Consider the following 13498-nt stretch of genomic DNA (forward strand, 5'->3'; position numbering starts at 1 on the left):
CAACGTGTTGAATCCATTGTAATCCCCTATAGCAGTTTGATCACAAACTAAATTGAATAAAGATGTAATTCTAACCTGCTAGCGTATTTGCGAACATTGGAATATCCAATAAAGATGTGCATTTTATGGATAGGGAGACGGAAACATGATCATAATGCTTTGATATAGATGGAAAGGATGCTGCTCATTATTGACAGTCAATATGCAGTGTACGGTATTAAATATAATGTCATTGTAAAATTGAAAGAATTGCTCATCGTGACCTTATAATGACCAAGCAATTTAAATCAAAAATAGTTAAGTGATATAAACTTTTGCAGTTGCAACCTAATAAAGCGCAGAGATTAAAGGAGGCAGCTCTTAAGAATAGTAACTTTATATTCTTTAATTTTAACTTTGATGTGAAATGCTAATAGATAAAAATAACCTTTTATCATCGTTCATTTAATTAGCATTTATATAGGGTACATACAGGCTTATCAGTTTTAAATCTTCCAAAGTTACCGGTCATTCATTTTATATGACAGAAAGAATAAAGTGTTTTAGGTTTCGATATCGTAACTGTGATTTGTGAAATGAATGGGAATACAGGTTATAGTGTTACATAAGCAAATGTGTTGGCTTTTCATGGCTTTTCAGCTTCAAAGGATAAATCAAGGAAAATTGTCACATCACATAAAAATGTACACTTAATCGACTAGACTCGGGTCATACACATTCACATTAAATCAAGTTAAATTTTTGTACAAAGGTTAATAAATATACATATGTTACCAAGATTACGAGAATCAACCATCTTCAATACAATACATAATGTCGTTTTATTAAGGTGCTTTCGGTGCTTTTTGTAGGTAATGTGAGCACGAAATGTGTCCATACATTTATATCACACGGCCTGATTCTCAACCTGTATTAATCCTCATTTTTATCTCCATTCTCATACTGTTTCCAAGAGCATTCGTGTATAAATAACCCAGACAGAGCTAGCTCAGTTAATAGATTGTGTTGCCCTGGGACAAATATTTTTACACAATCATTTTGAAAACATGCTCCATTTCCCTGACTGTTCGTGTCTGATCATCAATCTTTAGTAAACAATACATCTTTTTATAATTTTAAATCAGTACATTGCCTACTGAATTGAATTATGTTCCGAACTAGAAACTGTACTTTGGTATTATATTTCTCGTCAATTAGTCTATATCAAGGCCAGTCTGCTGTACCATAATTCAATTTATTACGTCGTGAAAGCCAAGTATACAAAACCTACACTTTGTTGTCAACTCTACTCCCGATTCCAGAAATATACAGCACTCTTTTTTTTTTAATTCAAAATTAATATAATGTTTTGCCAAATTACACATGACTAATTCCTATTCTTTTAGTTAGATCTAACAAGGCCCGTACGCAGGATTTCATGGGGGGGGGGTGCTAATTTTGAAAAAGTGTTCTTTTTACACGGGGGGGGGGGGGGGCGATTTTGTAAAAAGTGGACTTTCTTCCCAAAGTTTTGTCCAAAAAAGCGTAAAAAACCTGATTTTTTGGCTCGCTACGCTCGCAAATTCTTAAATTTTGGGACTTTTTGTATACTTTTCCCGCACCCCCTGCGAACAGGCCTGGTTCTAACTTTTAATAAAAGTCAAATTCTAATATAAAACACATGCATTCTAGGGTGTATTGTGTATGCTATGAAAATAATAATAATATTAAAATAATAATAATAATGACGATTTAATATAGCGCCGGTATCCGCCTTTCGACGCTCAATGGCGCTTGACACAACAAGTTCAAAAGATCTGAGAAAAGTATATCAACATGGTGACACAGTTCATAAGAAAAAGAGTCAAATACTAAAAGAGTCACTCTTTGAATGCCTCATTGTATAGATGGGTCTTAAGTCCAGATTTGAAAGTTGCGATATTGTCACATGTTCTTAGTGCTACAGGTAGTGTGTTCCATAGTTTAGGTGCACCAACTTCGTAGGATCTATCTCCCCAAAAGGTTCTTGTACGAAGCTCCAGCAGGCGTCCACTGTCCGGTGATCTCAACCCAGCTTTATCCGGAGTGAAAGCATCAACTAGATCACTCAAGTAGAGGGGTGCCTGACCATGCATGCATTTGAACAAGATCAAACAAACTTTGAAAGACACTCGTTGTTTAACAGGTAACCAATGTAAGTCCGCTAACACAGGTGTGATGTGGTCAGACTTTTTGGTGTAAGTTATGATGCGTGCAGCCATGTTTTGTAGTCTCTGGAGCCTATTAAGTTGCTTATCTGGCAGACCATTTATGAGAGCATTATTTCCATCAATTCTTGATGTCACAAAAGCATGAGTGAGAGTTTCTGCTGCATCTCTGGTCAAATATTTGCGTACACTTCCAATGTTGCGCAGTGATAAACAAGCAGCTTTGGACATGGACGTGATCTGATTCTCCATAGTCAATGAAGCCCAAAGACCTGTACTAAGACTAATTTCAATGTACCTTGCTCTTTTCCTTACACTAATTTCAGGTTATGTATTCTAAGTTTTGGAAAACACATTCTTAACCAATTATGAAAATAGTTATGCGCAAATTATAGCCTGTACTCCAAATTTTGAATGCTATTATCATTATTAATCTTTTTTCGTTTGCATCTCCTTTGCGTATACTTGTGAACTTAAGATATTCACATCTCCCATAACATATTAATTATTCACAATGCCTCAAAAAAAGTCGAAAACATCTCTCTTGTAAATGCCTATAGAGGCATGCTCGGAGGCATTTGTGTGCCATTTTGAACACTAGTGTTGTCGCATTTTGTATTGCCAATCATACATCATTGGTCTCTTATGAACAAAACAAGTTTAACTTATTTATTACGTGGATTACATTTACACAATATTCCAACAAAAAAAATGAATAATTTATCCGAAAATATGAACTTCTTTAGCAATTTTAATATGCCGTCATCCAGGTGTAATAGTGTGATATTGCATCGAGCATGATTTCGTAACTTTCTAATTTGGATGCTCTCACACTAAGTCGGCACCAATTGTTCACAGTCGTGTTTGTATTCAAGTGATCGTACTGATCGTACTCTCTCATATTGAGTTCTCTCTGTTGAAACCAGTTGAGAATCAGTGTGAAACCGTACCACTTATTTTCTTTCATCAGTCACATATTGATGACGAAAATGAGAATATTTGCATGCCTTCGACGAATACATAGTATGTGATTTCACATCCGTTAATCATGAACGTTTAATTGTAATCTTTATGTATATCAAAGGCTTGTGTTTCGTAATGTTTAACATGAATGCATACGACAAGAGACATAACATTTAAAGGGAAATTCACAGATTTTATATTTTTTTCATCTTGCTGTTTTGCCAAATAGGTGAAGTACGTCCCTTTGGTTGTAATAGGAATGATTAAGATTATTATTTAATGGTTGCAATATTTGATGATTTATGGCACAGAGTTTCGTCAGTAATAATTGGTAATGTTTGATAACGACCACAGTATTCACCCATTGCATGGTTCCGCCATGTGCGAGGAGAGCCTCGATCTGGCAGCATACATGAATGGGAATTGAACCAGTCATATAACATTGCGTAAAGTTATGTAATTCTTCCTTTCGTGTCATGCCAGCTCGAGGCTCTCTTGCAACATGGCGGAACCGTGCAATAGGTGAATAGTCACTTGGGAACTCTTTGTAATACTACACAAATTGTCGAAATTGTATCCTTATTTACATTGACAAATAAAAACAATTATAACTAAAATTACGAAAACAAGATGGCCTGAGAAAGCATTAAGAGCAATCACCGCCCTTTTTTTCTTTACTAACAAAGTATTATTAGAAGAAAATTCCCAGACGTTTAGTAGTATTTTTATGGAAGCAAAATTCAAGACAAAAAAAATACACAACCAACGCACGTTTGGCTTCAAATTGCTGACTATATATCTACTACATAATAATGAACATCAGGAAAAATTCATGAGTTGCGAAATTAATAAAGAATGATTGAATGTCTCTTGGTAGACTCATTTTGGTTTGATTGAAAAAGGGAAAACGGAAGAGGTGTCTGCCAGACTTAAGCAACTCATTGCTTTTTGATAAGAGCTAATTTATTTTTATCTTTGAAAAGCGCAATCTAGGCCTACATAAAAATGTGCATTATTAGCATGACAATATTTGAAAACTCCCTGTTACCAGCAAAGACACCAAGCAATGTTTTTGATAAATTTATGTTAACGCAATTTCATTTTGTTTTTCAGATTTCCTTGTTATCGTTCCGGTTTTGTTGTTTATCTTTTGTAAGGGCTTCTTCAGACTCATGATTTGCGCTGTTTGGAAACGGTTAACCTGTTAAATAAGTCAAATTTCCAATCTTATTTGAAATATATATTCTTTATCTTCAATTCGATTAACTGTTATTAGATTTTAATGAGTTCTCATTATTTATTATCACCTAAGACATGACAAAGAAATATGAAAATGATAATCAAAAAAATAGACCACATCACATGACAAAGAAAGCCAATAATTGTAATAATAACTACTGATTATGATTTCCAATTCAATGTAAATATGACATTTTCAGAGTGAAATTTGTTTAACAGACAATGTATCAAATTTCACAGTTTAAAGCAAACGATTTCCAGTGAGCTCGCTGTGAGTATTATGAATAATGATCTACTAGTCAAACACATTAATATTCAAGTAACATTTAATATTTGAATAAGCACAGTGTCGTGTCTAATCCGCATATTTTACGCGAAGTGCTATACTAACAATCAGTTATAAATTCTCAAGATAGCACCCATCCTGATTGACTCACTGTTGATTTGATACATGTAGGCCTATTATACCTTCTAATACCGTAAAACATCGTCTACAAGCATAATTATAGTGTGTTTTTGATGAAAGCTAAATTATTACGAGACAGTCGTGAATATGCCAATCCAATAGATTGGTCTTACAATAGCACCTGTTGTATATAAGCTTGTATCGGTAATTAATTTGCTCATACCTCATAATATTATAAGTTATTCGATGGATGGCGTCTGGATTAATTTAGCTTTCATCAAAACCACTCTATATGCTTGTAGACAAAGTATCAGAACCAACGCGCTATATATTATTATACATCGGCTATTCAATGTGGTAAATTCAAAATAACCTCCTAGACAGCATTGAATCAAAAATTAAACAAAATGAAATGTATTATCTGGCAGACCGACATCGCCTGGCTAATAATTACTTTGTCAGCAGAGATACTAAAATCAATACCCGAGATCAATACACGTGAATGTACTACCTAGCAAACACAAAAACGTTTTAAAAACGTTTTAAATAAGTTATATTTTGGCTTTTGGTTTAGGTAAAAACGTTTTAATAACATTAAAATGTCGGGTTATATAAAGGTCATGATAACGTTTTAAACCGTTTTGTACGAAAACACACTACAACAAAATTTTTAAATGTTTTCAAAAAATGTTATTTGTAAACTATTTTTGCAAACATTTTTGCCAAATATTGTGTCAATACTTAAATAACATTATGTTAAAATATTTGAAACCAGCAAACACAGAAATGTTCTTAAAATGTTTTTTTCAAAACCTTTTAATAACATTTAAATGTCGGGTTATATAAAGGTCACGAAAACGTTTTTAAAACGTTATTGAAAATATTTTGGCAAACATTTTTTCGCAAAATATTTTTTCAACCCCAAAATAACATTCTGTCCAGAACGTTTTGTATAAAGTTTTCAAGAATGTTTTTGGAATGTTATTAAAACGTTTTTATACCCTTAATATAACCCGACATTTAAACGTTTTCTGTAAAATATTTTTGTTTGCTGAGCAGTAGAGTTGTGTTTGCTGGGTATGCACGAGTTTGATATGAGACGAAAATCTTTGGATACCGGGGTAGAAAATGATGAATATCTCCCGTAAATGATTTCGTATAAAGAAACCAGATATGGTTCCTTGCACTTGAATATATATTTTGAACAGATATGATAGTCGTTAGCTTGTGTCTTGAGAAAGAAGCTTGCGTCTTGAGTCAAAAACTGACAATAATTCTGATGTATATGTGCCGAATTATATAGCGCAGTGTATAGGCCAATCGTGGAGGTAGTCTAAAAGCATATGACCTATGGCGTACCATGCTCGACTCACACACAGCGAGGTCAGTCACCGGCCTAATCGGGGCTATTGTCAGTAGCCTTAGTCAGATGTCCTTCGGCCCATTATGCGACTCAAGACTATTAATGGCCATGCGTGGCGGTGGATTCAACCTACCATGGTGATTTCTGCGATATCGGGGCGATGACACTGTGCCTGGTAGTGTATTTTTCAACATGATGGAATGTTCTTTTTTTTTTTAGCAATTTACGGGTAGAGTGAGATTAAAACATGATCATAATGATTTGATATTTGATATGGTTATACACAAATATGCATGGACAATGGTTAAAAATAAAATTACTTTATGGAAAAATCTGCTTTAAAATCAACGAATCATACAACGTCATAGAGGAAAAAACAAACAAACAAACAAACAAACAAAACAAAAAACAAAACAAAAAACACCACAATCTGGGGATTCATGCTCTTAAATGAGAGGATTCATTCTTTGAAATGGTAAATTTTCTCTAATCAGTTAAAAATGTTGTACTTGTACGGCATCGGGCTTGCGTTCGTTTGGCCTTAGCCAGGTGTCCATAAGGGGTACTGGTCATATGAAATGTACACTAAAGCGGCTCAGTTTATACACATTCACATTCAATCATGTTAAATTTGTGTACAAATATCATAATAAATATTACACATGCTACCAAGTTTAAGAGAATCAAATATTACTCTTTATTCCATATTTAGTTTTGTATCAAATATTACTCTTTATTCCATATTCGTTTTGTATAAGGTGCCTTTCTTGCAGTTAAGAGCATAAAACGTGTCCATACATTTTATTTTGACAGTTAACTTACGCACACGATCTAATTCTCAACCTGCAAGCATCCTCATTTTCATCATAATTCTCATGATGTTCATCATAAAACTTATTATTAAATCGTTTTTAAAGCACGAGTAATTTCCCTGATTGTTCGTGTCTGATCATCAATCTTTAGTAATCACAGCATATTTTATACTATCAAATCATTGTGATGTGTCTACCCAATTGAATGAGGTTCCAAACTATATAGAAAATGTACTTTGATACTACGTCTCTCGTCAATTACTTTATAACTAGGCCAGTCTACTGAAACATAATTCAATTTATTAGGCCACAGAAGCCAAGTATATAAAACCTACACTTTGTTGTCAACCGTATTTTAAGTCCGTGGGATTATAAAAATCCACAATGAAGAAACTGAATGTGACAATTCTATTTTCAGTCTTAAAATGCTTAAAATGTTTTCATATTGTGACATTGTTTTAGATTTTTCTAAACAGAATCATGTCAAGTCTGCAGAAGTGTTTCTAAATACAAAACAATTCATATTTAGCTATCTGAGTAAAATACAAAACAGAAATACTGAATACAAGACTACCTTTGACAAACCATGATGAACAAAATTGCAATATAAATGTAGGCCCATTTATATAAATGTAGGCCTATTGTGAATGCATTTTTTAATTATACCATTATATTGTTTTTATATATTAATAAAAAGTATGCCTAAAAGCCCTCAAAGTTGTGAGTAAGAAACTAGGATATTAGTTGGCTACTGTGATAATAGCTGATAACTAACATAGATCACAAGAGTTTATAAAGGAGTAAGTTAATCATTTCAAATAAATTGGATCACAGTTTACATTCACAAATAATTATTCTAGAAACACTATACTGCAAGTGCCCAAGAATCTTAGCCATGGGATGTAGTTCTAGTAGGCCTAGCTAGTAGCTGGGGCAGATATGGTCTTTATGACCTTTATGACCTTTCATGCTATACTGCTTGAACTGCAACTGCTTTATAAATACTGAAATATTCACTAAATCATACCAGGATTTTGTTCAATTACAATCGCAAATTTCCAAGTTTTTGGACAGTTCTTCTTTCTTTCTTCTGTCAAACTTGTAATGAGCCATCGTAGCCATAGGGCCTATGCTTTAGGCCAATGTAACCATATTTGGTCACAAGGACCAATGGGTGGGGGCACAAATGTTACATGACCAACTCGGGGTCAAAGGTCATCTAAAGGTCATTATGGCCAAAATGCGATTTTCACTAAAAATGCTTCTTCTTCCACAAATTTCATAACACAATGATGTCACGTGCATACCTGCATCAGCTTTAGCTAATGTCTAAAAGTTGAACAAAGAATTGAGGTCAAAGGTCATTAAGGGGGTAAAATCTTACAATTGCATTATCTCGACATCCGTAAGGGTATTGGGCTCAAACTCGGTGATAACAAATCTCATGACCAGGGAACATTTTACAGGGTCAGGTCAAAGGTCATGCACAGGTCAAATTTTAGAAATTCATTTTCTGTACATCTGTAAGGGGTACGGACTCAAACTTTGTGACAACAAATTTAATGACTAGGGGAATATTTTGGAACACTTTGCAGGGGTCAGGTCAAAGGTTATCTGGGGTCAAATATTATCATTTCTTTTTCTGAACATCTGTAAGGGGTGTGGGGCTCAAACTCAGAGACAACAAATCTCATGCCCAGGGGAACATTTTGAACGGGTCAGGTCAAAGGTCATGCAGAGGTCAAATTTTAGAAATGTATTTTTTGGACATCTGTCTAGAATGTAATTCAAAGGCCTACATTTACATGCGAGATATACAGGTTGTATTAAAACAATTGGTAGCAATCCATATTTTGTTTATTAAAAAGCAAACTTCATGGAACATCATGATATCAGACATGTTATGTTATTTGTTTCTGAGAATAAAATAACCTAGATAACTTGCACAGTCATAAAGTGACCTTTGAATGCTTTTGCATGCATCTTTGAACTGGAAATAATATTACAGCAAGACATCATAAATACTTGAGAAGTAAAACATGTTTGATGTATATGATTTAATCAAAGTATCTATTCTGGCTGGAATACTTAGATTGTGCTTGAAATATTTGAGGCATAAAATTGTATACTTTTCAATAAAATATTGGGTAAGTTGGGATGAGTTGTTCTATATTATCATGATTATCAGGATCAGAAATATCAATGGACCATTGAGAGTAAAATCCAAGAATCTTGTCTTTTTTGCAATGTCCAACAAAAAGTAACAGATTTCCATTTGAGATACCCACAATTAAAATTGCGAGTATCCTGCTTTGTTTTTTTCTTTAGTGGTTACTTTGTAACTTGTTAATAGACATTTTCAACAATGCCACGATAACTGTATTTCAAACACCAGTATGAGGTAACATTTTGTTTTCTTACATTATATTATTTATAGGCTGATTGTGATATTTTGAAACAAAGCAAATAAGAACACAGCCAATCTACGTTGGGACAATTTGTAGATGGCTTAGAGGAATGTAAATTTGCACTTTCAGCTCCAAACAAGATTTAGATGTCAAGTCAACTCGAAAATAATGTTAACACTTGTTGCTGAAGCAAATGAACCTCAAGATCTACATAAGAATATTTATTCTTATGATACTATTCTTGCATAGATAAGATTCTGGCATACATCATGTTCATTCGATTTTAGTATACGTGCAACATGGCATAATGCATGAAAGACATGCGATATCTTTTAGCTTTATGATTGTTTAATCAAATGATATATAGAAACATCTATATTTTAAAGGTTTAGTAATGTTTATTTTTCCATTTATTATCAGCTTGGTAACTTTAGTCAACTGAAGAAATACCTTAAAAGACATGGGCTTCCTTAACGGAGATTTTCAGTTTTGTGATCTTGCTAAAATACCATATAGAAACACTGAATTTTCTATTAAACCAAGCAACACCATCCAAAGATAACCTGATTGATTGTACACCCAAACTTCTGTGTACACCCAAGCAACAATTTGGAGTGTGTTATAATCATACTGCAGTTACTGTCCGTTTTCCTATACACAATACACAGTGCTCTCACCATTGACGCGTGACCCCTACAAATGATGTATGTTGGAAGAATGGGCACTTGACTAGTTAACATCACTGTGTGAAAAATAACCAGCCAATATTTAATTTATTCTCCAAAACTTCTAGCAAATATATTTCTCTAACATGACCTAAAATTACAGCTACGTTAGATGTTCAGAAATGGTCGCACTTTTGTAAAATATGAGTGAGGGCAAGGCATAGCTAGCCAACTCCCCGTGTTAATTGAATGGAGATTTGACCGAAAATATAGGTATCGGACCGCTCACTTCTGAAGGATGCCACAAACAAACGGTAAAAGCTACATTTTAATTATTCTCTGGCAAACCTTCATGATGAGTTTCTTATATAGTATGCCGAAATTGGGTACTGTAGGTGATTGACAAAGGGTCGCACTTTTCTGATAAATAAGTGACAGTGAACATGAAATATCAGCGCCCATAAACCCAAGTTAGCTAGTTAGTGGAGGCCGTCACGGGACTGATTATTGATTATTGAAGTGCCTTATTAATAGATACGCACGATTTAGGGCAAGAAAAACAAACCGGGACACTTTTGGAGACATCATCATCATCATCATCATCATCATCATCATCATCATCATCATCATCATCATCATCATCATCATCATCATCGACATCATCATCATCATCATCACTTTCTACATTTTTTCTAAACAACATAGGACCTACCGTTTTAATAAGATTTTTTCTTGAAATGCATGTAACTATAATTATTGTTTAGAGCGTGATGAAATAAAACATCACGATTTTCATCACAAAACAAATATAATGCATAAGAAATCGTTTGTTTTAGAGCGTGATGATGAAATAAAACATCACGATTTTCATACCGAAACAAAGTAATACATAAGAAATCAATTTTTCGTGAGTGATGAAATAAAACATCAAAATTGTCATCACGAAACAAAGTAATACATGAGAAATCGTTTGTTTTAAAGCGTGATGAAATAAAACATCACCATTTTCATCACAAAGCAAAGTAATAGGCCTACAAAAGAAATACATTTTTCGAGAGTGATTAAATAAAACATCACGATTTTCATCACGGAACAAAGTAATACATAAGACATCGTTTGTTTGATTGCAATCAACCGCGACAGTTCGTCCAGGGATCGATATAATGGGATAGGCATCGTAGTATTACGTAACACACCGAAAGATGTAGTTTAACTCTAGACAATAGGCGCCATATTGCAGGAGGGTTAGAGTTCATAGAGGAAACGTTAAAGGTTAGTAGATTAGGTCACCCAGGCACATCACTAATGTGTTTCACGAGTTGTAATACCGACAGGTAAAAACATTGATTTTGTAAAATTCTCCCGATTTTTAAAAATTACTAAATAAGGTTAGTACTTCAAACCATTCTTTGATGAATCTATGCAATATGACGGTAATTTTTGAAACATCTAAGAATCAATCTTAAACATCTTCATGATATTCAATTTTTTGCGCATGGTCAAAGCATGCTCTTGCGCTATCCACAGACTATCCGGTGGAAACTTCAAAGCAACGATCATGCGTTAATATTTACAAAATGGCGAATGATGTAGTTTAAGTCGAACAATAGCGTGACCGGCGTGACGTAGTTTTTGGCATTGTTCCTATATGCACTTTCACCCTCCTGGTTCGTCTCACACACATAACAATGCACTGCGATCAAATAGGTTGATGACAACATTTGATTGAATGGACTGCACTGCGCCATGATTACGTGCACCGGTTCAAATCCTTTGTTTGGAGCCAATCAATAATTTCACGTACAGCCTCTATGCAAATTAGAGTTTACACACGCTGCAGCTGGGGTAATCGACCGAAGCTGGTTGCCGTTAGTGATCGAATGCATGAGCTTATTTGCTGTACTGAATCGATTTACTGGATTAATTTCCTGTTAACTGGGTTTAATGCCACAAAGGTCGAATCGCCTTTGCCATGGACCATGACTGCATCATGTCCAAGTGAGTACAAGTGAAACTCGAAAGTGACATAACTGTTGCCATAAGCTTTACCGCTGTAACCAATTCAGTCCCTATACAAATTTTGCTAAAATACCATATAGAAACACTGAATTTTCTATTAAACCAAGCAACACCATCCAAAGATAACCTGATTGATTGTACACCCAAACTTCTGTGTACACCCAAGCAACAATTTGGAGTGTGTTATATATCCAAGTGAGTACAAGTGAAACTCAAAAGTGACATAACTGTTGCCATAAGCATATTTATATGTTGATGCTAAGTAATGTTGTATGATCATGATTTAAATCATGATTTAAATCCTAAGAGAGTGCTGCTTACCAAATAATTGTTTATTTCTTACTTTTGTTTGAGTGTTTGACCACGTATTTTAGGGTTTTCTCATTTTAGATCGAATAAAATCTAGAAACACTTAAATTTTAGTAACATTTTGCTTTTGTTATCCATGATATTAAAGTTTAAAACCTTAGTCAACTTAATAACCAGCTCTAAATAAAGTATGTAGTTGAAATAATCACATATTTCATTAATATTACAATATTTTCAGTTTGTAATATTGCTAAAAATACCATATAGAAACACTGTATTTTCTACAAAAAGCAACACCGCCCCAAGATATTCTAATTTGTTTCCCACAGCCACATGTTGGGTCACTCTAATGACACCATCAAAATTTCGATGTATATTTTTTATATTTGCATTTGAATTCTTCAACTAAAAATTCAATTTTTAAGACATTTTGAGGGGGTATGTTTAGACACCCCCTAGAGCCAAATGATAGGGGTTGGTTGAATGTCAATTGTTCCCTGTAATGCCCGGGGTAGATGTTTCCTACAAATACTTAATTTACTTAAATAACTTCAACCACTTGTGAAAAAATTAGAATACAAAATTGGCTTAAATTCAGGAAAAATTAATCCATTTTTAAGGGGGTAGATTGTACCGAAACAAATAAGGGCTATAAACCCTTAACAAGGTGGGTCAGAATCCTGGAAAAGTTTCAGCGAGAATGTTTCATCAAACACCCCTACTACACCAAATATGGGCAAATTCGGACAACCTTGATGTTCCTGCCACTGCATGGTTTTCACCGGCATGATCAATTAACACGTTTCTTTAATTCTCAACCAATGCCTCATTTCAAATATATAGTTTTAGTTTTGGTTTTGGTTTTGGTCACGTGGTTTCCTATTGTCCTGCCTAACCACTTGAATCATAAGATATCGAACTCATTGTTTCTACCTTTTGTTTAAAACCGAACATTTGTGTCAGTCAGTTTCGGTTTTGGTTTCAGTTTCTTATAAGTGGTGTGGATCGTAAAATTATTTGATTTGAAGTTACCTACTCTAAGTTTACAAAAGAAATGTTTAAATTTCGCAGTGCAATATTCACGAGCAGAGAAGTTGAACAAAGCAGTCTACATTTGAAAGCATTGAT

The 13498-nt window shown here is 34.1% G+C and overlaps 1 protein-coding gene across 1 annotated transcript; it reads right to left on the reverse strand.

The window, feature by feature from the left end:
• Positions 1-1859: 1859 nt before the first annotated feature.
• On the reverse strand, positions 1860-2438 carry LOC140157440 (uncharacterized). Its single transcript, XM_072180645.1, has one exon. The coding sequence runs from the start codon at positions 2436-2438 to the stop codon at positions 1860-1862; it is 579 nt and encodes a 192-aa protein (XP_072036746.1).
• Between the last annotated feature and the right edge of the window lie 11060 nt (positions 2439-13498).

This window comes from Amphiura filiformis, chromosome 1, assembly GCF_039555335.1.
Source record: "Amphiura filiformis chromosome 1, Afil_fr2py, whole genome shotgun sequence".
Lineage (NCBI taxonomy): Eukaryota > Metazoa > Echinodermata > Ophiuroidea > Amphilepidida > Amphiuridae > Amphiura > Amphiura filiformis.

Coding starts and splice junctions, on each gene's coding strand:
- LOC140157440 (XM_072180645.1), bottom strand. CDS start 2,438: ATGGAGAATCAGATCACGTCCATGTCCAAAGCTGCTTGTTTATCACTG.